This window comes from Balaenoptera acutorostrata, chromosome 1 (assembly GCF_949987535.1).
Source record: "Balaenoptera acutorostrata chromosome 1, mBalAcu1.1, whole genome shotgun sequence".
NCBI lineage: Eukaryota > Metazoa > Chordata > Mammalia > Artiodactyla > Balaenopteridae > Balaenoptera > Balaenoptera acutorostrata.
The window spans coordinates 7,757,916-7,785,385 of NC_080064.1; the positions used below are offsets into that span (position 1 = coordinate 7,757,916).

The following is a 27,470-nucleotide window of genomic DNA, read 5'->3' on the forward strand; positions in this document are numbered from 1 at the left end:
GGGAAAAAATGCCATTGTTTGTTCCCTACCATACCTTTTTCATACTTGGCTCTTGTAATGTGAATTTAAGAGTTTAGGAAATGTGCAGAGCTGGTGTTTTGTTTGATGCTGGTGTTTTTTATGTGTAGTACTCCCTTACCTCTTACATTGTCTAATTTGAAGCAGCAGAAGAACGTTCAGTAGAAGTCCTTTACTGCAGTTTCATTCAGTTGAGCCTACAGCATATGGGGAGATTTGTGTTGTTGTTTGCCTGGTTAGTGGACAAGTGTGAACAGCACTTGTTGGCAGTTCCTTGGAACTGGGGCACTGAATGCCTAGTCCGATTGAGCCAAGGGGGTGATTTAGCTTCATCTCCTGCATCAAAGGATGCTCTTTCTTTTTCTGCCCCCCTTGAGTATCTCACTACAGGGTAGAAAGAAGCCTCCCCCCAGGGTCAGCATGCATAGCAGTGGTGGGGCTGCTGTCATCCTTACCCCACCCTCTCCAAGTCACTTCTCTGGGGGCCCAGAAGTTGCTATATTATGAAATGGGCTCCTTTAACATTTATTTCTGGGTGCCACAGGACATCCATTCCTCCACCATTCTCATAATTGCTCCCAAAGGCCTCTTGGTCTAAGATGTTCACCATAGCATCCAGCTAACTATGAGAACGCGTAGACAGTATCCATCTCTAAAATCTGTACCTAGTTCACCAGTGGTGCTGTTTGAACTTAATAATGTCAGCACTTATTGAGCACTTAATAATTGTGCCCAGCATGTGCTAACATGTGCCTTATATCATGAGGGAAATGGGCACAATTAGGTGACTGGTGTAAATGGCAAAACTGAAGCTTGAACGAGCAGTTTGTCTTCAGAACCTGTGCCCTTAACCCCTTTACTCCTCGTGTAATGTATTACTTTTCAAAGAATGAGGTTTTAGCCAAATCTTGAAATTTGCATCCACCCAAAGTAGATAAATACAACTTTCAACAGTATGGTAGTCTGATGGTGATGTCTGATGTGTTCAATCCACACAGATGGACTAAGTTGAACTCGCCCAGTGTTAGCATTTCCTTGGAACTGGGGTAACGAATGCCCAGTCAGAGGAAGGAGGGGTATGCGCCGCAGTTCACTCTTAACCAACAAAAAGCTGAGGAAGGGCGCCCAGCTGCCCATGCTGGTACCAGAACGTTACCCTGCAGCACTGTTGCCTGTGAGTCAGCGGAAGAAGCTTCTGCCTGGGAGGCGGGTTCCTAGCTTCAGGCATGTCAGTCAGCCGATCGGGGCAGGGGGGTGGGGGGGTGGGGGTGGGGCAGTCACTTGTCTCTCAGATTCCCTTTCTGTAAACAAAAGTGGTGATTTTTTTTTTTTTTTTTTGGCCGCACCGCAAGGCCTGTGGGATCCTAGTTCCCGGACCAGGGATCGAACCTGTGTCCCCTGCATTAGAAGCATGGATTCTTAACCACTGGACCTCCAGGGAGGCCCCCAAAACAATGATTTTTGAGGCCCCTTCCGGCTCCAAAATGTTGTAGCCCTGATGGAGCGTTGCCACTCATGCTGGCTTCTCACCACGTGTCCCCACCCTTCTGCACGACCAGGAAGCAGTTCTCGGAACACTCATCACTTGAGGTGCTAAAGGGAGCATCCTTCAGCACCCGTCACCAGCCTCTGTCGCCAGGCTGCTGGCAGTTAGGGAGGGCGGGCAGAGAAATGCTGCATTTGGAGCATCAGCAGGGAACTCTCCAGAGCCGCTCCTGAAGCCTTCCTCAAAATGAGTGCCCGGGGCTCCTGTAGTCAGGAAACCAGGACAGAGGGTGTTCCAGGTGGAACTCCTTATACTACCAATTATTCGTCATTTATCTGAAATTTGAGGAGTCCTGTTTCTGGTCTGGTTTTTTGCCAACTCCAGCAACGTTAGGCAGGAGGAACAACCTAAGAGGAGGTACGGAGAAGAGCAGGCGTGTGACCATGGGCTTTAGCAAGGAAGCCAGCCTGACCGAGGCCAGGCGTGTGGGGTGGGATGTGGCGGCTCATAGGAGGGGAGCTTGGAGGGGTCCCGGTGGGGTTTCGGGCCTGCTGCAGTGGCGCTGGCGCGTGGTGGCGATTCCCATTCTCTTGTTGTGACTCCTCCTGAGGGACGATGGCCCTCCTCCTGCTGAGGGGACTTCAGTGCTGGGATTCTGATCCAGTTCTGCCTCAAGCGTCTTACAGGTCTGAATGATACAGCAGGCAGTGTGTCCCAAATCAAGTTAAACTGCCTGATAAGTTTTTCCAAACCAGTGAGTCTCATGATGACAATTACATTTTAAAACATTAGGGAAATTTTCAAACATAGAATTAGTGATAAAAGTATAATGAACCCCTGTGTATCCAGGTCTTATCCCTGGAACTGCACTGAGCTCCCTGATGGTGTTGGCTCCTTGCGTTAGGGAGGGGAGGTATGGGTGGGGTGAAGTTTACTACTGTCCACGCCATTCTTGGCTGGACCAGTATCAGACTTCATCACGTGTCCCTCATCATTCCCATCCATTACTGTCTAGGAGAAGCAGTGCTTGTACACCAGATTAGGACCTCATCTTGGCTCTAATTTTATGGTTTACTTTGCCAGTATCAAATAGAAGGAAAGAAAGGGCTCAAATTTGGCCAGATAACTTTCTCTTTCCTTTCCAGAGATAACTTTAGTCTTAGTCTAGAAGAAAGATCTTGAAATTGCAGAGGAGAAAATGATTCCTCCTCCCATGGGCAAGTCCAGTCTTATGTCCACTTCAACTAAAATTCAACCCTCTCCCTAATAGATGGCCCTTGCTCAAGCTGGCCAAAAGCCATACCAACCAGCACAACTGCTAGAACTATTATTAGTTATTTCTGTGACTTTCATTTTCAGGCCAACATTTAGAACAATCAGATTTTAAGGATAGGAAGGAAATGTGATTTCTCCATGTCCTGTTCCTTTAGTCATCTGGAATTTAAACAGGTTTCATGCTCCAGAAATCTGGTCAGAGTTCTTCGTTCTGTGCCCTTTACGTGGCAAAGTATATCTAATCCCAGGACTTGATATCATCCTGTCATGTTCCATCAAAGGAATCAATGTTTCATACTTATGAGAATCAATAGCCTCATCTGAGCGAGGCAGTGAGTGCCACTATGGTTTCCTCAATAAAAATGGTATTTCTCCTTTGGAAAGGTCATAGCCATTCATTCAACAAACATTTATTAAGCACTTGCCAGGCACTGTACTAGGCACTGGGGATACTATAGAGGTGAATAAGATGAACATGGTCTCTGCCCTTGACATTTTAATGAAAAAGGTAGTCAGTAAACAAAGCGAGAAAAGATAATTATGGATTATGATAATTATGAAGGATATAAGCAGAGATGTGATACAGAGTAAATGTAGATCAGAAGGCTGTTCTGAGAAGGTGACTCAGATATTTGAAGAGATCCAAATATTTCTCTGTTCAACTTCTAAACTAATGGAAAAATAAGACAAAAGAAACAATAAGTGGGGAACCAAAATAGCACCTTTTTTGCCACACCTCGAGGCTTGCGGGATCTTAGTCTCCCAACCAGGGGTCAAACCAGGGCTCCGGCAGTGAAAGTGCCGAGTCCTAACCACTGGACCACCAGGGAATTCCCAAAATAGCACCCTTATGACTGATAAAATCCAGGTTAGAAGTTGTAGCTTAGTGTGAGGGTCAAAAGAGGGATTGGTAACTGTGACAGATGGTGTTTTCCAAGATGGCTATTACGAGAATCTCCCATCTCATGTGCTCCTTTTTTTTTTTTTTTTTTAATTAATTTGTTTTTGGCTGCATTGGGTCTTCGTTGCTGCACGCGGGCTTTCGCTAGTTGCGGCGAGCAGGGGCTACTCTTTGTTGCGGTGCGCGGGCTTCTCATTGCGGTGGCTTCTCTTGCTGCGGAGCACGGGCTCTAGGCACGTGGGCTTCAGTAGTTGCGGCACGTAGGCTCAGTAGTTGTGGCTCACAGGCTCTAGAGCGCAGGCTCAGTAGTTGTGGTGCATGGGCTTAGCTGCTCCGCGGCATGTGGGATCTTCCCGGATCAGGTCTCGAACCCATGTCCCTGGCATTGGCAGGTGTATTCTTAACCACTGCACCACCAGGGAGGGAAGTCCCCATCACGTGCTCCTTTTACAGTGTGACACTGAGGGATGAGGTCCATGTTCCCTCCCTTTGAATCACAGTGGGCCTTGGACTTTGGTGGAAGTGATGTTATATGACTTCTCAGACTAGGTCAAGATGGTACATCATCTTCCTGGCTCTCTTGGGATGCTCCCTCTTAGAGCCCAGCTATCCCTGCTTGAGGAAGCCCAAGCAGCCCATGGAGAGGCCCACATGGAAAGGAACCTGGCCCCCAGCCCACAGGCCTGGCTGGTCTCCCAGCCAACAGATAGCCGTGAGATGGATCCATTTGGGAGGTGGCTTCTCTAGCCCTCCCAACTGGAGTCAAGGTACCCCAGCTAATGCCACATGGAGCTGAGAAGAGCCATGCCCTGTGAGCCCTCCCCAGACTGCAGATTTGTGAGCCAATTAATGACCTGTATTATTTTAAGCCATTGAGTTGGGAGAGGCAAGAATAAATGATATACTAACTCCCCCAATCTAGGCAGTCTATCTGAGAGAAGGTTCAGGTCTGTGAAATAGACACACCCTCAAGTCCATGTCAAAAGGGAGAAGAAAATACTGAGATACCCTGTGTTTACAGTATTTGATAGACTAACTCTACCTAGTGGATAAAATTCTTCAATGGCTGTTGTCCGTAGGGCAAGCAACTCATTCCAGATTTCCTAGAACTTTTCCAGTTTTAGTAATGAAAGTTCCATGCCCTGGGACTCCTTCAGTCTTGGGGAAACCGTAATGGGTTGTCACCCTAGTTTCTCCCAACCAGGTAACTCATTCCACCTCCATGAGGAAGAAATAGGGTTGGAAAAAAAAAAAACAAAACAGGGTGTTTAGGGAAAATTCTTCTCCGTGAAGAGCATGGTTAAAAATGACTGTTTCCCTAATAGTGACTTTTGAACTGGAAGCCAGAGGAGCTAACCGTGCGAAAACCAGGAGGAAAAACCTCCCAGGAAGAGGGAACACTGTATACAAAGACTGCGAAGAAAGAAAGGGTTTGACCTCTGCACGGAATCACCACCACAACAAAACTGGTATGATTGGAGTTGCTGAGTCGAGGGAGACAGAGTGTAATGATGTTGGAGAAGTATCCAGAAACCCAATCAGCAATGGCTTTATGAACCATGGGAGGGAGTGCAATTTCCTCTTACGAAAAGCGGGACAACACTGAGGCATTTTCAGCTTGAGGGTGAGAAGATCTGAACTACATTTCTCAAAAGCTTGCCTGACTGCAGGATGGAGAATGGTTTGGTGGGATCAGGAGTTGAAGCAGCAAGTCCAGGGAAGAGGCAAGACAGGATGGTGGCTTGGGTTAAGTTGGAAGAACCAACAGGATTTGCTGATGGATTGGATATGGGTGAGCAGAGAAGGGAGAACTCCAGTGTCTAAATGGGCTTTGGGCTTAAGCAACCGGGTGACTAGTGGTACAATTTATGGAGATGAGGAAAGCCAAGGAATAATTTTGTTTTATGCTTTCTGCCTTGGATATGTTACATTCGAATGCCTTTAAGTCATCCAAGGGGAGACATCGAGAGGCATCTTAAGCAGTGAGAGGTGACACATGAGCTCTGGAGTCAGGCTGCCTGAGATCGAATCCAGACTCTTCCACCAACTGTATGAACTTGGGCAAGTTACTTAACCTCTCTTTGTCTCAGGTTTTGTCTCTGTCAAATGGAGATACTAAAGTAACTATTGGAGAGGTAGGATTTTGTGATAAATGATAATACACATAGTAATCACTCAATAAATGTTGGCTATTAATATACTTGAGTCTGGAGCTCACGGGAGAGATCAGAAATGGACAGATAAGCTGTACACCTGAAACTAACACAACATTGTAAATCAACTATACTCCAATAAAAAAAAATTTTTTTAATAGAAAAAAAGAAAAGAAATGGACAGATAAGTCTTGGAGCCAGCCTATAGAGAGGGTGTTTGTGGCTATATTACAGGTTAGCCCACATTCCCAACACCTTACTCTTTGGCCCTTCTGTGCTGACAAGGCTAAAGACTAGATACTAGATTCCCCCGGCTCCCTTGCAGTTAAAAGTAGCATAAGACACAGTTTGGGCCAATGAGGGTAAACAGAAATCTGATGAAGGGATAATGGCAGGTGGTGCTCTACCCCTTCTTTCCCACCTTGAATGTGGATGTTCCGGCTGGAAACCCAGCAGCCAACTCATCCCAGCGAGGTAACCGGCAGGAATCACAGAGCCAGGAGAAGCACAGAGGTGCCACTTCCGTGACAATGGAGCTGCCGTATCATCACCGGCAACTGCTTATCCCAAGGACTGCTTGATAGGTAAGGAAAATAACCCCCTGTTTATTGAGACCACTAGAGTTGGATTTATTGGCATATTATTTGCAGCTGACACAGTAATCAATGCCATGCCTTTGAAGGAGATCCCTTGGTTAGTAACGTGTAGGCAGAGAAAACAGTGTGGCCGTGATCACGGTTTGGAGTTAACAGCAGAGAGGAGGAAACCCGAGGGAAAACTGAGCTATCTGCAAAAGGGAGGTAGCAGAAATCCAGGAGCGCGTGGCGAAGGAGGCTTCGGGTGGGGAGGGCTCCCCGCACAGCTCCTCCCGGCGCGGTTCCCGCGCGGCCCCGCCCCGGTCCCGCCTCCCCGGCCACACATTTACCTCCCGGGTCCCCACCGCCCACCGCCAGTGCCGCCCCAGCCCCGCCATGCCCGCCGACCTCAGCGGCACCTGGAACCTGCTCAGCAGCGACAACTTGGAGGGCTACATGCTGGCCCTAGGTAGGGCCGGGGGGCCGTGCGGGGGCCTCGGGCTCCGGCCGCGCGTCCGGCTCAGGGCGGAGGAGGCCGGGCTGGCCTGTGGGTCAGTCTCCCTGTCTCCCCTCACCCTCGTCCGTCCGTCCGTCCGTCCCCCCGTCTGCCTGAGGATCCGCCGGTTCCCCCGCCTCCCCACCCCCGTCCATCCTCCGTCTCGCTGTCCGTCCGTCTGACCGTCGGTCTCCCACCCCCGTCCGTCTGTCAGTCCTCCAGTCGGTCTGCCTGTCCCCCATCCTTCGGTCTCCCCCATCCCCTTGCCCCCCACCCGCCTGCCCATGTCCCGGTCCCTCCCGTCCTCCCTCCTGTCCGCCGTCCGCCCACCCGCTCCCCGTCCTTCTTTCTCCCCCGTCCGCGAGTCTCTCTGCCTGTCCTTCTGTCTGTCCGCCGGTGCCCCGTGCGTCTCTACCCCGCGGCCGAGGCTCCTGTCCTATCGCGGACTTCCAAGCAGGCGGGGGCGCGGGTGGCATGGGCCCACCTCGCTGGGAGGCTCGGGGACACGATGGGGGTCCACCCGGGTGAGAGGGCGCCCCGGCCCGAAGCCCCTCCCGGGAGAACCTCGCTGCGCAGCCGCTTTAACGCGAGGCTCCGGGCGGCGGATCTGGGATTCCCCGAGTCCAGTGACGGTCCCGGGGAGGTCCCGGCCGGCAGCACAGCATCACCTGGAGCGGGTCCGGGACGCGGATTCGCGGGCCCCAGAGGACCTTCCCCAGCCGGTCTCCGGCCGCGCCCGCGCCCCCACGTGACTCTGGTGCCCGGTGGAGTTCGGGAGCTACGTTTGAAATCTTTACTTTTCTGGATTCTCCTAACCTCGAGGGCTTGAGGGGGGTCAAGAAACCCAGACCCCTTCGAGGCCACTACCCCGTCCCCCCCACCCCGGGGCCCAATTCCAGCCGGAAGGACTGTGGGTAGGCGCCTGGAGGGGTCGCTTCCACCGCCCCCTGCCTGGCTTGGGCTCCGGCGCTCTAGGCTCGGAGGGAAGGGAACGCGGGGGCCTCCAGGGTGCGTAGAGGGGCGGCGGGGCCCCGGCCAATGACCTTGCTTCCCAGAGGGCCTCAAGAGTTTATTTTCTGCCGGGACTGTAGAACGCCTCCCTTCCGTACCGATTCTTAGTTCGTCCTGCCCTTAGTTTAATTCTTCAGACTTGATGGTTCAGAGTATGTTCACACCTACTCTGTGCCAAGCACTTTCGCCTAAATGACACCCATCAGGGGCGCTATTGACAGCTGGGCCAGAGTTGCTGGGAGTCTAGGGGGCTGGGGGCTGCTCTGGCTCGCCTCCTCATTATCTGACCTGGGCCTCAGTTTCTCCATCTGTAAACTGAGAGCAGGGGGGTCCATTTTTTTTTCTTTTTTCTTTTAATTGTGCTAAAATAAATATAACATAAAATCGGCCATTTTAACCACTTTGAAACGTACGGTTCTGAGGCTCCCGTGTGTTTTTAAGATCTCCCAGCCTATGGTAAGATTCTCCCCTCCCTTTCTCACACTAAGTAGGGAAGTCTGGAACTTCTCAAGCTAAATCTGATTCATACTGACACAAAACCTCATAGGCAAGGAAAAAGTATTTTTCCTCTACCCATCTTAGGTTCATTGGCTGGAGCCCTGTAAATTAGACTAAAAAAGACAGAGTAGGGACTTCCCTGGTGGCCCAGTGGTTAAGAATCCGCCTGCCATTGCAGGGGAGATGGGTGCAAGCCCTAGTCCAGGAAGATCCCACAAGCCGCGGAGCAGCTAAGCCCCGTGCACCACAACTACTGAGCCCGCATGCCACAACTACTGAAGCCCGAGTGCCTAGAGCCCATGCTCCGCAACAAGAGAAACCACCACAATGAGAAGCACGAGCACTGCAATGAAGACCCAACGCAGCCAAAAATTATTTAATTAATTAAAAAAAAAAAAAGTAACAAGACACAGAGAAGTTTGTTAGCACATGCACGGTGAATACACACAGGAACATTCAGTGATGAGCATCTCACAGTGGTTAGAACTTGGTTATGTGGCATCTTAGCAAAGAGTAATAATTTTGTAGAGAAGTGACAAGACAAAGAAAAGGGCTTTGATTTTCTAGGGGTGGCAAATTGTGGGAAGATAAATACATGGAAGAACTAATGGAAAATGAGAGCTAGTTAGTAAAGTTTATTATGTAAATTCTGATGCCATCTCTAGGCTGATAGGAATCTAATGTTGTCTCCCTAACTTCTGTCCAACCTGGTATAGAGAGAGGGGGGGACACATTTACACAGTTATGTCCTGCTTCTGGGGGAAAGGCAGAGAGCTTTTCTTCTATCTGCTTCCCAATCGTCTTCATTTCAAAATAGTCAGTATGACAAAGTGGCATGTCTGAGGGTGGCATATTCTACTACCCTTCACCTGAATCTCATTTCCTCTTTCCCATTCATAAGAAGGAATTAATGATGATTTTTCCCAAAGGCAGTAAATCCTGATAATGTTCTTATCTCCTCACCCCCAAATTAGTGGCAACATGTGACCATAAGTGCTTTCTTCCCTGGTTTCTCTGGCTAGTCTCTGGCTTCTTTATGGAAGATAAAGTGCTAAGGATTGGTAGATGGCTTTGAATTTTGCCTTGCTATGCTTTCTCTTTAACCATTTCCATGGCTGGCATTTATTTATTTATTTATTTGGCTGCGTTGGGTCCGTTGCGGCATGCAGGATCTTTCGTTGTGGTGCGAGCTCTTCGTTGCAGCACACAGGCATCTCTCTAGTTGTGGCATGCAGGTTTTCTCTCTCTAGTTGTGGCGCACAGGCTCCAGAGGGCCTGGGCTTTGTAGTTTGCAGCAGGGGGGCCTCTCTAGCTGAGGCACTCGAACTCAGTAGTTGCAGCGTGCGGGCTTACTTGCCCCGTGGCATGTGGGATCTTAGTTCACCGACCAGGGATTGACCCACGTCCCCAGCATTGGAAGGTGGATTCTTTACCACTGGACCACCAGGGAAGGCCCTCCATGGCTTTTAGAGCAAATTTCTTAGAGAAGAAAACAGGGAATGGAGTCAGAGTCAACATTTCAAGTGTGCAAAGACATCTTTTGTTAAGCCTGTCACGTACCGCAAAGCAGCCTTCTGAGTGTTGTAATTAGTGTTTTTCAAATGTGTATTCATGGAATCCTTCACCTGTCCCCAGTACTGTCCTGCTTTTCTTTACGCTCTGCTATGACCCCTTGTTTGATACTTTCTTTTTCGTGATTTCAGTAGAAGCTTATCAATTATCTGCCACTGTATTAGATCCTAGAGGCCAACAGAGGCTATCTATTTACATTAGCTATATTCATCTATCATCCAACCCATTTCACAAAGGATTAAACCATAGAGTATTGAGTCAATATCCTGCCTCACTACTCCTTTTCTTACATTTGGTTCAGGTTCCAGAAAGATACTAGATCCAGACAACACATGAACTCTTATTTGCAGTCTGTTTCCCAAAAGAAATATAAGTGTGCTAAGGATGCTGGAGTAGAGGCTAGTTAGTATAACAGAGCACCAAACTGGAAACCCAGATAACTAGCCGCTGATTGTTGGTAATAGAATCAAAGTCATATAACCTCTGAGTTCATTTAGATTCCTCATCTGTTAGAGGTGGTTGGATCAGATTTGATATTCTAAAGAGTGTCTAAAATACAAACCAAGGGATCTCTTAGTGTTACCTGAAAACTGGGTTCGCCTCTTGGTGGGTGACCAAGCCAAAGATCAGGAGAAGAAAGGATTTATTATTTCTTGCAGCAAGTAAGGACAACACTGCGGATCTTTCCCAAAGCAGTGTCTCCCTGAATAGCAAAATTGGTGAAGTTTTAAGCTAAGGGTATATGCATATTCATGAAGGGGTTTGAGCAGAGGAGAATTCAGCGTAGAATTGGGCAGAGTCCAAGCTTTAGTTGATTCACCTCAGGCGGGTCAACACCATCATTGCATCCTCCACCTGGGTGGGGGCCTTAGTTCCTGTGGAACTAAGACTGTATCAGATTGTTCTGTATATTCCTTGAGGAGGAATTGTTGCCAAACTCAGGTTCAGCTTCTGCTCAAAAGCCAATACTAAAGAGGCAAGTGTTGGTAGAAAGGGAAGTTGCTTTAATCAGAAAAGCTGGCAATCTGGGGAGAAGGTGGACTCATGTCCCAAAACCAACTCCAAAGATTATGCTCAGCCATGAAAGTTTTTAAAGGGAAAAAGGGGGAAAAAAATCTCAGTTAATTATTAAGGTAGGAGGTCAGATTCTTCATCATTTTTCCATTGCTTGCAAACCTGCTGTCTTCTCCTGATCTTCCTTTGGATGCTATTTTGCCTGTGTGGTCTGCCTGTAAATTTGCTCAGGGAGTTGCTGGGGGTAGAAAACTAGTCATTCTTTACTTAATTCTTCATTCCTACTTCTTTTAATCTAGGGAAAGAATCAACAGGTTAGGCAAGGCATTGTGAACATTTAGTAGAGCATAAGTCAGGAGTTAGGTTAAATGTTACCTAGTGATCTCATTGTCATAATTAAGGTTTAAGGGGAACAGAAATAGACAAGCAGGAAAGGGACAAAATAGCTGCTTACAGAAGTAGGACTCTGTTTTATTGCTGAGCTATTTTTTCTTGACTGCTTTTCCTTTGTTCCTGAATTACTAAGACCTGCTCAAGGGCACTCATTATGGCCAGGCTTAGATCACAAAATGGCTAGGCCATGGGACTTCCCTGGCGATCCAGTGATTAAGACTCTGTGCTTCCAATGCAGGGGGCGTGGGTTCAATCCCTGGGGAACTAAGACCCCACATACCACATGGCACGGCCAAAAACTAAAGTAAAATAGAATAAAAATAAAAGGCAACACCAAAAAAATAAAAATGACAAGGCCAAAAATGGTTTCTCTTATGTCAAGAAAGCTATGCCTGGTTCTCTTTCTCTGGGGGACCCCCTAACCTATCTGCTTACATTAGCATTTTATACTATAGCTGAAATCAGCCTAAAACCTATTGCCAGTTGCTAAAAACCTGGGAAGAAAATCATTTGGCACACATGGCTATTTGTGTGGCAAACACTCTCCTCTGCCTTCCACGTGTAAAAACATAGACTCCAGGGTCAATGCATTTTTCCTGGGCAAAATAGGGGCTCAGATCCAGATGATTGTAGGGTCTTGTTACTCATACTCAAGGACCAGCAGAACTCCTTAGAATGCAGACACTTGTGCCTCATCCCAGATCCTGGATCTATGGAATCAGAATCTGCATTCAACCAGATTCTTAGGTAATTCTGAAACTGAGTAGAATCCTGTGGGGCCCTCATGGGTACAAATCCTTTCTGTGTCCCTCCTTTCTTATTTGTAGGAAGTAGGCTTCATTCAGTTTCCTTGACCTTCCCTGAGTTCCAAAGATCAGATTCAAGTTGCTTATCAGGGAAAGGAGGGAATGCAGAAACAAAGGAGGAGCAGTCAAGAAACAATAGTGCAGCCTTGGGGCAGGGTCCTTGTTCCTACTCAAGGAATATACATAACAATACCTTTGAGTTCTTATGCAGGAACTAAGGTCTCCACCCAGGTGAAGGATGGTAACTTCAGACTGAGCACAAGATTCCTAGAACACCACCCTGAAACTCTGCATACAGTGGAAGATAGCAAAGACTCTGACCCCCTCCCCAAATGATTCTCCCTTTAAAAATGTTTATGGTTGTTTTTTTTTTTAAATAAAATTATTTATTTATTTATTTTTGGCTGCACTTGGTCTTCGTTGCTGCACATGGGCTTTCTCTAGTTGCGGCGAGCAGGGGCTACTCTTCGTTGTGGTGAGCAGTCTTCTCATTGCGGTGGCTTCTATTGGTGCGGAGCACGGGCTCTAGGCACTCAGGCTTCAGTGGTTGTGGCATGCAGGCTCAGTAGTTGTGGCTCACGAACTCTAGAGTGCAAGCTCACTCTAGTTGTGAGTAGTTGTGGTGCACGGGCTTAGTTGCTCCGTGGCATGTGGGATCTTCCCGGACCAGGGCTTGAACCCGTGTCCCCTGCATTGGCAGGCAGATTCTTAACCACTGCGCCACCAGGGAAGTCCCCCAGCATCTCTTTTGAGGGGGGAAATTACTCCTTTCTGACCAGGGCTGATCCTGCAACTCCCCAACATGGCTCTGATACTGCTCTTTCCTAGCTTCTGCCAAATTGCAGGGAGGAGAAAGGCAATTTGTCCTTTGGACGTTGAAGAAAGTTTGCTTGGGCTCTAAAGTCTGGAGGAGCTAGCTCTGGATCTGGGAGTTCTTGGGGGACCCCACAATAGCAAAGGAAGACCCAAGGTATGAAGCTCTAGGCAGCAAAGAACCCTGTGCTAATAATGCCTGCAAGGGCTTGACCATCTTGTCTGGACCCCCCTTTAATCCCATGAACATGAGAAGGCAGGGATGTTACCAGCTTGTCCAAGGTCACCACATAAACTGGATTTAAAGCCAGTATCTCTTGGCTCCAAGACCCACCTTGCCTCAAGATTAGAAGTGGCTTTGGGATGAAGGGTTAATGTGAACAGATGAAGTTTAGAAAAGTATATGTTGTGTTGGCCTCTTTGAGATCCTGTCCTAAAATGTGTATGCTCACACACATCCTTGTAATAGGATGTGCATCGTTTAGATTGTCTCTTCCTCCTGCTGGAATGTCTTATTTCCTACTTAAAAATCCAATGGTATGGAAAAGCACGGTTTGACCTGGACAAAAGCCTTATGAGCACTAAGGCCATTTGGCCACTGAGGTCATGGTAAGTGTAGACCTGGCAGAAAATGACCAGAACTTAAGCTAATTTAAATTTTGATCTTTAAAAAGGTCAGCCTTGCAACTGCAAATCTGTTAAGTGACAGTCTTACAATGTTAGTGAAACCGAGTGGGGCCTGCGCACGGAGGCCTTCTTTTGTCCACCATTTCTTCTTCTTTTTAAAAAATATTTATTTATTTATTTGGCTGTGTCGGGTCTTAGTTGCGGCATGCACGATCTTTTGTTGCGGCACAGGCTTCTCTAGTGGCGGCGTGTGGGCTCCTCTCTAGTTGTGGTGCGTGGGCTTAGATGCCCCACAGCATGTGGGATCTTATTTCCCCAACCAGGAATCAAACCCGAGTCCCCTGCATTGGAAGGCAGGTCCTTAACCACTGGACCACCAGGGATGTCCCTGTCCACCGGTTTTTTTAATTAATTTATTTATTAATTTATTTATTTTTGGCTGTGTTGGGTCTTTGCTGCTGCGCGCGCGCTTTTTCTAGTTGCGGCGAGCGGGGGCTACTCTTCCTTGCGGTGCGCGGGCTTCTCTTGCTGCGGAGCACGGGCTCTAGGGCGGGCGGGCTCAGTAGTTGTGGCTTGTGGGCTTTAGAGCACAGGCTCACTAGTTGTGGCGCACGGGCTTAGTCGCTCCGCGGCATGTGGGATCTTCCCGGACCAGGGCTCAAACCCGCGTCCCCTGCATTGGCAGGCAGATTCCACTGCGCCACCGGGGAAGTCCCTGTCCTGTCCACCATTTCTTGTAGGCAAGACTCCAGCCTCCATGACCTTCCCTGAGTTCCAAAGGGCGATTCCAAACAGTTGCTAATCAAGGGAGGAGCAGCCAAGAAACCACCTGAGGCGAGATTAAAGGGACCAGAGAAGCTTATTAAGATGAGGAGACGACCACCTGAGATGAGGTTAAGGAAGTGCAAGCCCTGCTCGCACCCTGATCTTGTCAGAGACTTCCCCGCCTTTGAACCACTGTTATAAAACCCTTCATCAAATCCTCTGGGGTTGGGACACACAGTTTTTCGAGGCCAAAGCCCGCTGTGTGCCCCTTTGCCTGGCAAAGCAATAAAGCTCTCCTTTTCTACTTCATCCAAAACTCTGTCTCCGGGATTTGATTAGGCACCGGTGCACAGAGAGGCTGAGCTTTCAGTAACAGTAGTACTAATTATAAATTAACTAGCAACAAATCATCTCACTGATGGTAAAAGCATAACTGATGTAAAGTAATTATCTAAAGTTTGGATTCTTGTTTGGGGTTTTTAAATTTTATTTATTTTTGGCTGTGTTGGGTCTTCATTGCTGCACGCAGGCTTCCTCTAGTTGCGGTGAGCGGGGGCTACTCTTCGTTGAGGTGCGTAGGCTTCTCATTGCAGTGGCTTCTCTTGTGGAGCATGAGCTCTAGGCGGGTGGGCTTCAGTAGTTGTGGCACGCAGGCTCAGTAGTTGTGGCTCGCGGGCTCTAGAGCGCAGGCTCAGTAGTTGGGGTGCACGGGCTTAGTTGCTCTGCGGCATGTGGGATCCTCCCGGACCAGGGCTCGAACCCATAGTCCCCTGCGTTGGCAGGTGGATTCTTAACCACTGTGCCACCAGGGAAGCCCTCTTGTTTGTTTTTGTTCCACATACAGAATAGGGTTTAAGGAAAGTCAGTGATAACTATTTTAAATTTGGCTTGGTCATTTTAATAATCGGATAAATATTTTAAGGGTTTAGCCTCAATGTTTAAACATTGCTGAAAACAAGTAAAGACTGGATCATTTGCATTTCATGATAAAAACTTGAGTTCTAGGTTAAAAAAACTTTAAAAAAATTTTTATTGAAGTATAGTTGATTTACAATGTTATGTTGATTTCTGCTGTAAAACAGTGATTGAGTTATACGTATGTATTCTTTTTCATATTCTTTTCCATTATGGTTTATCACAGGTTATTGAATATAGTTCCCTGTGCTATACAGTAGGACCTTGTTTATCCATCCTATATATAATAGCTTGCATCTGCTAATCCCAAACTCCCAATCCTTCCCTCCCCCACTCCACCCCTCTTGCCAGCCACAAGAGGGGTGTGAGTCTATGTCTGTGAGACTGTTTCTGTTTCGTAGATATTTATATTTTAGATTCCACATATAAGTGATATCATATGGTATTTGCCTTTCTCTTTCTGACTTACTTCACTTAGTATGATAATCTCTAGGTCCATCCATGTTGCTGCAAATGGCATTATTTCATTCTAAAACATTTATACTATCATTGAGCTTAGAAATGGGTGGGACTGGGAATTCCTTGGCAGTCCAGTGGTTAGGACTCCGCGCTGTCACTGCCCAGGTTCAATCCCTGGTCACGGAACCGGGATCCCGCAAGCCGCGTGGTGAGGCCAAAAAAAGAGAAAAAATTTTTAAGAAGACAAAAGAAATGGGTGGGGGCTAATGAGATGCTGAAGGACCCCTACTCAGGGCTTGGCCACGTTTTCTAGGCTGGAAATGGAAGTATGAGGCGCCTGGCCCTAAGAAGCACAGCTAACCCCTAGTGGCAGTCGTGTCAGGAAAAACCGAATCTGTTAGGGAAACAAATTAAAACAGGGGTCAACTCTGGGACCAAGCTACCTGCAATGAGGTACGTAAGTCTCTGAAATGAAGATTCCTAAAACTTTATTCTACATAATAGGACAATCCCTAAATAGGAGCACCATGCCCTGTGACTCATAGAATTGTCCAGGGTGACGGGCCAGCGTATAGCTGTGGCTGCCGGAGCAGGTCAGATCGTGTCACCTGCTCTAAACATTCCGGTGGCTCCCATCTGACTCCATCTTGCTCTGGGTTACAGTCCGATGGTCCTTATTGTCCCTTCGCATCTCATCTCTAGGTCCCCTCCTCCTCCTCATTCTCCCTCATTCTGCTCTGGCCACCCCAGGTTCCTGGGTGTTCCTGAGACCATCTGGCACGCCCTTCCTGGGATCCTTGTGACCTCTGTCTTACACTTCTTTCCCCCCAAATCTGCACAGCTTACAGCTCACTTCGTCATCTCCCTCAGCTCTGGCTGAAATGGCACTTGGCTTCCCTATTTAAAATAGCAACCCTGTGTCCTCAAGTCCATTCTCTACATCTGCGTCTTTATTCCTGTCCTGCCCCTAGCTGGGACGAAGTGAGAGACTGACATGGACTTATATATACTACCAAATGTAAAATAGATAGCTAGTGGGAAGCAGCCGCATAGCACAGGGAGATCAGCTCGGTGCTTTGTGACCACCTAGAGGGGTGGGATAGGGAGGGTGGGAGGGATATGCAAGAGGGAGGAGATTTGGGGATATATGTACATGTATAGCTGATTCCCTTTGTTATAAAGCAGAAACTAGCACACCATTGTAAAACAATTATACTCCAATAAAGATGTTAAAAATAAATAAATAAATAAAATAAAATAAAATAGCAACCCTTACCTCTAGTACATAATGGGTTGAAAGCCACTGAATGGGAGCTGTCTATACCAAAACGCTGATTGTCTCAGCATTCCGTGTTTCGGTGTGTGACTCTTTTTTAAAGCTTATTAAAGATTTCCCAATGTATAGTAGTATTTGTATGATTACAATGTTTTTTGAGGTGCTTTTTCTCCTCTTTTTTTGTTTTAATTTTTTTCTTTTTTTTCTTGTTTTAATTTTTAAAATTAAAAAAATTTTTTTAAATTATTAATTTTTTGTTTGGCTGCGCCTCACAGCTTGCCGGATCTTAGTTCCCCGACCAAGGATCGAACCCAGGCTCTTGGCAGTGAAAGTGCCGAGTTTTAACCACTGGACTGCCAGGGAATTCCCTGTTTGTTTTTCTTTTTTGTTAGAGGTGCTTTGTTTTATTTTGTTTTTTTGCCATTGTTCAGAAACTGTTCAAATGCTGTCTTAATTGGAAGTGTAAATGTATAAAGCAGAAAAAGGCAGCATCGCTGTGACTGAGGCTGGATTGTGGCCTGAGCCCAGCCCCCTTGGCTTCCACGTCCTCTTGTCAACTTCTGAGGGGATTCCCAGAACTGTCTCTGCCATGCCCAGCTTCAAATCCATCACCTAACACACAGCCAGCCAAATGAACTTTTCCTGAAAGCTGTTCAAGATTTTTTTTAAAAATTTTATTTATTTATTTATTTATGGCTGTGTTGGGTCTTCGTTTCTGTGCGAGGGCTTTCTCTAGTTGCGGCAAGTGGGGGCCACTCTTCATCGCGGTGCGCGGGCCTCTCACTATCGCGGCCTCTCTTGTTGCGGAGCACAGGCTCCAGACACTCAGGCTCAGTAGTTGTGGGTCACGGGCCCAGTTGCTCCGCGGCATGTAGGGATCTTCCCAGACCAGGGCTCGAACCCGTGTTCCCTGCATTGGCAGGCAGATTCTCAACCACTGCGCCACCAGGGAAGCCCTGTTCAAGATTTTTAATCAGCCTCTGGAAGGAGATTTGCCAGGATAGCTGACCCTGTAGATCCAATTTTGTCAGGAAACGATGCTGAAGTTGTAAAAGCAACACTAGCCATCAAATGCAATGATTCTGAGGACAGCTGCCAAATTATTAGCTTTTGCATCTCAAGGAAATGTTGAAATGTCTTCTTTTCTTTCTAAAAAATTGTTTTTAAGATATTGACTTTGCCACTCGTAAGATAGCCAAGCTGCTGAAACCACAGAAAATGATTGAGCAGAATGGGGATTCTTTTACCATCCACACGAACAGCAGCTTCAGGAACTACCTTGTGAAATTTAAAGTTGGAGAAGAATTTGATGAGGATAACAAAGGCCTGGATAACAGAAAATGCAAGGTAAAAATTAAAGTAATGACACAGGCTTTTAGTTTTGCAAGGTTACCTTGGCACCTTCCCTAGTAATACCTGAGGATGTTGCTAGAGCAAACCAGTATTTTCTCCCATCCCTCATGCAGAGCTTGGTCATCTGGGACAATGACAGACTCACCTGTGTGCAGAAGGGGGAAAAGAAGAACAGAGGCTGGACCCATTGGATTGAAGGGGACCAACTCTACCTGGTACTCGCCCTGTTTTGTCTTTTTTTAAATTTTATTGAAGTATAGTTGATTTACAATGTGTTAATTTCTGCTGTGCAGCAAAGTGACTCAGTTATATATATTCTTTTTTATATTCTTTTCTATCATGGTTTATCCCAGGACATTGAGTATAGTTCCCTGTGCCATCCAGTAGGACCTTGTGGTCCATCCATTCTATATGTAATAGTTTGCATCTACTAACCCCAAACTCCCAGTCCATCCCTTCCCTCCCCCCGCCCTTGGCAACCACAAGTCTGGTCTCTATGTCTGTGAGTCTGTTTGTGCTTCAAAAGTAGGTTCATTTGTGTCATATTTTAGATTCCACATATGAGTGATATCATATGATATTTGTTTTTCTCTGTCTGACTTACTTCACTTAGTATGATAATCTGTAGTTGCATCCATGTTGCTGCAAATGGCATTATTTTGTTCTTTTTTATGGCTGAGTAGTATTCCATTGTGTGTGTGTGTGTGTGTGTGTGTGTGTGTGTGTGTGTGTGTGTATCATATCTTCTTTATCCATTCATCTGTCAATGGACATTTAGATTGTTTCCATGTCTTGGCTATTGTGAATAATGCTGCTATGAACATAGGGGTGCATGTATCTTTTTGAATTATAGTTTTGTCTGGGTATATTGCTGAGGAGTGGGATTGCTGGATCATATGGTAATTCTTTTTTTTTGTATTTATTAATTTATTATTTTTTTTTATATACAGCAGGTTCTTATTATCCATTTTATACATATCATTGTATACATGTCAATCCCAATCTCCCAATTCATTTCACCCCACCCCCACCCCCACCCCTGCTTTCCCCCCTTGGTGTCCATACATTTGTTCTCTGTATCTGTGTCTCAACTTCTGCCTTGCAAACCAGTTCAACTGTACCATTTTTCTAGATTCCACACATATGCGTTAATATATATTTGTTTTTCTCTTTCTCACTTGCTTCACACTCTCTAGGCCCATCCACATCTCTACAAATGACCCAATTTTGTTCCTTTTCATGGCTGAGTAGTATTCCATTGTGTATATGTACCACATCTCCTTTATCCATTCATCTGTCGATGGGCATTTAGGTTGCTTCCATGACGTGGCTATTGTAAACAGTGCTGCAGTGAACACTGGGGTGCATGTGTCTTTTTGAATTACGGTTTTCTCTGGGTATATGCCCAGTAGTGGGATTGCTGAGTCATATGATAATTCTATTTTTAGTTTTTTTAAGGAACCTGCATACTGTTCTCCATAGTGGCTGCACCAATTGACATTCCCACCAACAGTGTAAGAGGGTTCCCTTTTCTCCACACCCTCTCCAGCATATGTTGTTTTTAGACTTTTTAATGATGGTCATTCTGACTGGTGTGAGCTGGTACCTCATTGTGGTTTTGATTTGCATTTCTCTAATAATTAGTGATGTTGAGCATCCTTTCATGTGCCTATTGGCCATTTGTATGTCTTCTTTGGAGAAATGTATATTTAGGTCTTCTGCCCATTATTTTGATTGGGTTGTTTGTATTTTCTTGTTGAGTGTTCTTATTTTTGATGAGATTATTAAAGAAAATGTTAAACAGGAAACCATGACCAGCAATCCTACCATCCCGACTCACTGTTTTCAATTTGGTATCTTACCATCCAGTCTGTTAGAATATTCTGCCTTTTCATTCAATAGAAAAACATATTCCAGGTTTCTAAATAATTTCCCTATTGAATTCATCATGTATAAATTGAATACATATAATAACATAGCAAACTGGCTGCATAATATTCCATCAGGTTCATGAACTCTCATATTAGTAAAACATTTTCTTAATTTCAATGTCCAGGAATATTTCAGGGTGTTTTCAGCTATTTCTTAAATTCACATAAACAGACCTCTTTGCATGCATGGATTTATTCCCTTGGGAAGAATTCACAGAGAGGATCAGTGTTGTCAGAGACATCATTGCCTCCTGCTACTTTGTTGCCTTACTCGCTTCCAAAAGGGTACATCAATTTCTTATGCCACCAGCACTTCAAGACCATACAAATTATAGCTCAACCTAATCAATAATTTCTAAATATAATCTAGAGGGTATAAAATTGTACATCAAGGCTTAATTATGGCTTTTAAAATGAGAATTTCTTCCTGCCATACAGGTATGTTACAATGGCTTACATTTTCTAAAAAATTATTTATTTATTTATTTATGGCTGCATTGGGTCTTCGTTGCTGCGCGTGGGCTTTCTCTAGTTGCGGTGAGCAATTACTCTTTACTGTGGTGCGCAGGCTTCTCGTTGCAGTGGCTTCTCTTGTTGTGGAGCACGGGCTCTAGGTGCACGGGCTTCAGTAGCTGTGGCACGTGGGCTCAGCAGTTGTGGCTCGCGGGCTCTAGAGCGCAGGCTCAGTAGTTGTGGCGCACGGGCCTAGTTGCTCCGCGGCATGTGGGATCTTCCCAGACCAGGGCTCGAACCCACGTCCCCTGTATTCGCAGGCGGATTCTTAACCACTGCACCACCAGGGAAGCCCTCGCTTACATTTTTTGAGTGATGATTTTGTGTGTGATTACTTAGCTAAATCCTTTGAGTGCATTTTCTCACTTAGTCTTCAAGACAATCCTGTGAAAGGGACACTATTTTTCCCATTTACAAATGAAGAGATTGAGATTTAGAAATTCCCCAAGGTTGCAGAGTAGAGATTCAAATCTAAGTCTGACAAGAATGTGTACTTTCAACTCTATGTTTTTTTAAGTCTCAACGTACATGTGAGATCTAGGTGAGATCCATGAAAACAAAATGAGACCACTCATCTTAAAGTTGGATATGGGTGGTATTTGAGAGTCTGGGGAGTCTTTGATTACAAAGACATTGAAGATATTTTGATTCTTAGATTGACAAACCTCACACTCTTCTGGAAATAAAAACAAAGTTAAGAAACTTGCCATCACAAAAATGTAACATGAAACTACAAAGAAAACACAAATTTGTTTGAGGATTCAGATTAGTTGGCTGTAAGAAGTAATGTTCAAACTGCATGCATCCTTCTTTGGCATAGCCAAGAACTCTGCCTAAGCAGAGGATAGAAGGACCCTTGCTCCAAGAATACTCTTGGGATGATTCTTACAAGCTGTGATACAATAAAAATAAATATTTGAACAATCCCATTCACCATTGCAACAAAAAGAATAAAATATCTAGGAGTAAACCTACCTAAAGAGGTAAAAGACCTGTACTCAGAAAACTATAAGACACTGATGAAAGAAATCAAAGATGACACAAACAGATGGCGAGATATACCATGTTCTTGTATTGGAAGAGTCAATATTATGAAAATGACTATACTACCCAAAGCAATCTACAGATTCAATGCAATCCCTATCAAATTACCCGTGGCATTTTTTACAGAACTAGAACAAAAAATCATAAAGTTTGTATGGAGACACAAAACACCCCGAATAGCCAAAGCAGTCTTGACGGGAAAAAACGGAGTTGGAGGAATCAGACTCCCTGACTTCAGACTATACTACAAATCTACAGTAATCAAGACAATAGGGTACTGGCACAAAAACAGAAATATAGATATGTGGAACAGGATAGAAAGGCCAGATATAAACCCACGCACCTATGGTCATCTAATCTATGACAAAGGAGGCAAGGATATACAATAGAGAAAAGACAGTCTCTTCAATAAGTGGTGTTGGGAAAACTGGACAGCTACATGTAAAAGAATGAAATTAGAACACTCCCTAACACCATACACAAAAATGAACTCAAAATGGATTCGAGACCTAAATGTAAGACCAGACACTGTAAAACTCTTAGCGGAAGACATAGGAAGAATACTCTTTGACATAAATCACAGCAAGATGTTTTTTGGTCCACCTCCTAGGGTAATGGAAATAAAAACAAAAATAAACAAATGGGACCTAATGAAACTTCAAAGCTTTTGCAAAGCAAAGGAAACTACAAACAAGACGAAAAGACAACCCTCAGAATGGAAGAAAATATTTGCAAATGAATCAACAGACATAGGATTAATCTCCAAAATATATAAACAGCTCATGCAGCTCAATATTAAAAAAAGAAACAACCCAATCAGAAAATGGACAGAAGACCTAAATAGACATTTCTCCAAAGAAGACATACAGATGGCCAAGAAGCACATGAAAAGCTGCTCAACATCACTAATTATTAGAGAAATGCAAATCAAAACTGCAGTGAGGTATCACCTCACACCAGTTAGATTGGGCACCATCAGAAAATCTACAAATAACAAATGCTGGAGAGGGTGTGGAGAAAAGGGAACCCTCTTGCACTGTTGGTGGGATGTAAATTGATAACGCCACTATGGAGAACAATATGGAGGTTCCTTAAAAAACTAAAAGTAGAACTACCATATGACCCAGCAATCCCACTACTGGGCATATACCCTGAGAAAATCATAATTCAAAAAGACACATGCACCCCAATGTTCATTGCAGCACTATTTACAATAACCAGCTCATGGAAGCAACCTAAATGCCCATCGACAGACGAATGGATAAAGAAGATGTGGTACGTATATGCAATGGAATATTACTCAGCCATAAAAAGGAACGAAATTGGGTCATTTGTAGAGACATGGATGGATCTAGAGACTGTCATACAGAGTGAAGTAAGTCAGAAAGAGAAAAACAAACATCATATATTAATGATATTTGTGGATATTTGTGGAACCTAGAAAAATGGTACAGATGAACTGGTTTGCAGGGCAGAAACTGAGACACAGATGTAGAGAACAAACGTATGGACACCAAGGGGGGAAAGTGGCGGGGGTGGGGGTGATGAACTGGGAGATTGGGATTGACATGTATACAGTAAGATGTATAAAATGGATGACTAATAAGAACCTGCTGTATAAAAAAATAAATAAGATAAAATTCAAAAATTCAAAAAAATAGAGTATACAAAAATAAATAAATAAATAAATAAATTTGGTCTTTGTACCTGGTTCCTAAAACCCCTGGAATCTCAGAGTAGTGAGGGTGTCTTCTGTGTGCTAATGAGATGACTGGTGGCTGGGGACCCTAGATAGCTTCGGGATGGGGGCTGGTCCCAAGAAAGATCAATGCAGGATTAGGAGGCTGGAACTCTCATCGCAGCCCCTGAGCTTGGTTGAGGGAAGAGCATCTGGAGATTCAGTTAATGACCAATGGCCAATGATTTAAGCTATCATGCCTGTGTAATGAAACCTCCATAAAAACCCCTACATAAGGGGGTTCAGAGAGCTTCCTGGTTGGTAAAGACATAGAAGTGCTGGAAGGGTAGCCCTCCTGGAGCTCTGCCCGCCCTGCCAAATGCCCCCCCCCCCACTCCCAGCGATACCTTCTCCTATGCATCTCTTCCGTTTGGCTCTTCCTGAGCTGCATCCTTTACGATAAACCTGTAAGTGCAAGTAAAGAGTGTTTTTGTGAGCCATTCTAGCAAAGTATTGAACCTGAGGAGGGGGTTGTGGGAATCCCCAATTTACAGTTGTTCGGTCGGAAGTATGGGTGGCCTGGGACTTGTGACTGATGTCTGAAATAAGGGCAATCTCATGAGACTAAGCCCTTGACCTGTGGGGTCTGCACTAGCTCTGGTCCTCAGTGTCAGAACTGAATTAAATTCTTGGCCATCCAGCAGTGGATAAGACTCTGCGCTCCCAATGCAGTGGGCCTGAGTTCGATCCCTGGTCAGGGAACTAGATCCCACATGCATGCCGCAACTAAGGAGCCCTCCTGTTGCAACTGAGGAGCCCACATGCTGCAACTAAGAAGCCTGCCTGCCGCAACTAAGACCTGGTGCAACTAAATAAATAAATATTTTTTTAAAAGAGAAAGAAAGATACAAGTAAAAGTGAAAATTTAAAAAAAGAAAAATTCTTGACCATCCAGTTTGGCATCAGAGGGTTGGAGACATGGGATTGGAAAAGACACCACGTACCTGGTGTCAGAAGTGTTGTGACTAATAGTAATAGACCACATGCCAACTCATCTTCTTTCGTCTTCCCTTCCTCCCTGCCCCTAGGAAATGTTCTGTGAAGGCCAAGTGTGCAAACAAACGTTCCAGAGAGCTTGATCTGGATCCAACCACAGAGTCCACATGTGGCAGTAGCTTAATGCTGAATTATATTCCAGAATAAACAGGTGTTGATCTGTCCTGGTTTGGTGGATGGGGCCTTGTGGTCGGAAAGATGTCACACATCCTGTACCAGAAGCCATTTGGATTGTGAGAAAAGTTCTCAGCTTCAATAAACCTGTCCGATGATTATGACTTTTTCCTTCTAAATTTAGCATATCTCCTTATTTTCAGAAATATTTGGAAGGCTTCTAGGCACACCACTGACACACCAATGAACAAGTTTTAATTCCCCTCTTCCAGGTCTAGTGAGGAAAATGGAGGAAACAAACAGTCTGAACAGTGGTGAGAATTATAGGCAGCTGTGAGAGCTCAGGAGGGGCAAACCTGACATCTGGGGATGGGCAAGTGGTGGCAGGGGTCTGCAATATTTCTGGAGGTGCTCCTTAAGCTGGGACCTGAAGCATAGGTAAGCAGGAAGCATTCTAGGCAAAAGTTGGAGGGATATTTGAAGAACTGAAAAGATTGCTATAGCTGCAACTTAGGGTGTATTGGGTGGGGTGGGGAGGGGAGAGATGGCAGGGGAAACTGACATGACAGTCAGGGGCCCTACCATGAAGAATCTTGAATGCTAGGGTAAAGAGGTGAGATTTTTGTCCCCAAGGTAATAGGAAGATGGTGATGGGTATTAAGCAGATATGCACAATTAGGTTGGCTCAAAGGAAGTAACTCTGAATGCAGAGTGAAGAAAGACTGTGGCTGGGGGATGCAAATCAGGAGGCAGTTTGGAAAGCCCGGTGGAAATCACAGTGTGAGGTGACATTATTCGGGATCACCTGGAGCCCAGGTCTCAAATACGGGAAAAGGACTCCTGGGACTGGAGAGAAGTAACCAATTATTAGGGAGGCAGAATCTATAGTCCAAGGTGATGGATGAGATCTAGGGATGCTGGCCGGGGGAAGAATCAAGGGAGGTGCTCTCTTTTGTTTCAGGCTGTTATAGGAAGGGTGAGGCCCATCAGAAAGAAGGTAACACAAGCAGAAGAAGGAAGTGGAGTCAGAACTTTGGATTCTGAGGTGCCTGTGCCGGGTGAAAGCCAGGCTGCCAGGAGACAGTGGATAGATGGGTCTGGAGACACGCACAAGTTGTCGAGCATATGAACTACACATATGGATGAGACTGTCTGGGACATTATGTTTAAAGTGAGGAGAGAGAAACCCGAGGTACAAACCCCACAGCCCCAGGACCAGAGGGGCTGGAAAAACAGGGAGGCATCAGGAAAGCAAAGGAAGGAAACATTCAGGCTTGAGGGAGTGTTCAGTGCTCTCTGAGTTGCCCAAGTTATCTATAAGGCGAGGTGCAGGATTTTTCCATCTTGGTGAGGATGGTTTAGAAGCACATCTGGTACTGAAGCAGCAGGCGAAGGGTTTTGGAACCAGCAGAAGCAAAGGGGTACAGACAGTGAGAAGCAGAAGTGACGTGGTGGTAGTTTCAGGGAGTCTTGGAGGGGAGCAACTTGGCGAGATGGATGGAATTTATGGACCATAGAGTCTATGCCAGATGATAAGGCAAGTCAGGGAAGGACTCATGGCCACTGGGTACTCACCACGTGCTAGGCTGTAAGCTGGGCTTTAGGGATTCCGTGGACAACAGCAGAGGAAAGGTCTGCGCCTGTAGGAGCTTACCATCTGCTGGTGATGACAGAAATCTATAGGAAGTTAAAGTCTGAGTATCAGATATAGCTCTTGTTTTAAGTGTGGACAAAAAATGTGGCCTTCCATATCAGTAAACCAAGGATGTTGCAGCCATCAAGCCACTGCGGCAGCCTCCAACTTTGCACCCTGAGGGGACCCAGGATGGAGAAAAATAGGATACTGGCCTTAGATAGCTAAGGTGCATATCAAAGGAATTATTTCAATGGGCCCAGACTCTTGCATCTTCCCATACATAGAAAAGTGCTAAATTCACTAACTTGAGATGTCTGTTTTGTTTTTTAAGATTTATTTATTTTATTTATTTTTATTTATTTTTTGACTGCGTTGGGTCTTAGATGCAGCACTCGAGCTCTTCTTTGTGGCACATGGGCTTCTCTCTAGTTGTGGTGCACCGGCTCTGGAGTGTGTGGGCTCTGTAGTTTGAGGCATGCGGGCTGAGTAGTTGCAGCGCACGGGCTTAGTTGCTCCGCAGCATGTAGGATCTTCCCGGACCAGGTCTCAAACCTGCGTCCCCTGCATTGGAAGGCGGATTCTTTACCACTGGACCACCAGGGAAGTGCCTGTTTTTTTCTTTAACAGTAATCTTTTGATGTTCTGACTACCCGGTTTTTGTTGCAAAAACTCCTATATATTCCGGCTCCTGCCTTACCTCTTTGGAGCTATCTGAGAGGCTGGCTCCTGGGCTTAAGTCCTCAGTAAGTCTGCTGAATAAAACATAATTCTCAGCTTTTAGGTTGTGCTTTTTTTTTTTTTCTGTCAACATAAATAACAGAAACCAAGTTATTAGTTTGACCTTAGAAGTGGTGACTTTGGAGTCAAATGAAGTCAGAAGACAGTTGTTGATCCAATTACATATCGTGATCCCACCAAAAAGAAAGAACACGAGATTGTTTCAGGATAGAATCAGGCAGTATGTGGATTGGCTGAGGTTGCAGACCCAGTCAGATTTGAGAATTATGTAGTGAGTAACCCAAATTGGAGGCTGTGGGCTGTGAGACCACCCCTTTTTAGAAATCTCCTAACATAACAGCATTGCTTTGGGGC

At 45.6% G+C, this 27,470-nt stretch overlaps 1 protein-coding gene across 1 annotated transcript; it reads left to right on the plus strand.

The window, feature by feature from the left end:
- Positions 1 to 6,764: 6,764 nt before the first annotated feature.
- RBP7 (retinol binding protein 7) lies at positions 6,765 to 24,903 on the plus strand. Its single transcript, XM_007170020.3, has 4 exons — positions 6,765 to 6,877; positions 18,222 to 18,400; positions 18,520 to 18,621; positions 24,661 to 24,903. The coding sequence occupies exons 1-4, from the start codon at positions 6,805 to 6,807 to the stop codon at positions 24,709 to 24,711; spliced, it is 405 nt and encodes a 134-aa protein (XP_007170082.1). The 5' UTR covers positions 6,765 to 6,804; the 3' UTR covers positions 24,712 to 24,903.
- Positions 24,904 to 27,470: the final 2,567 nt, after the last annotated feature.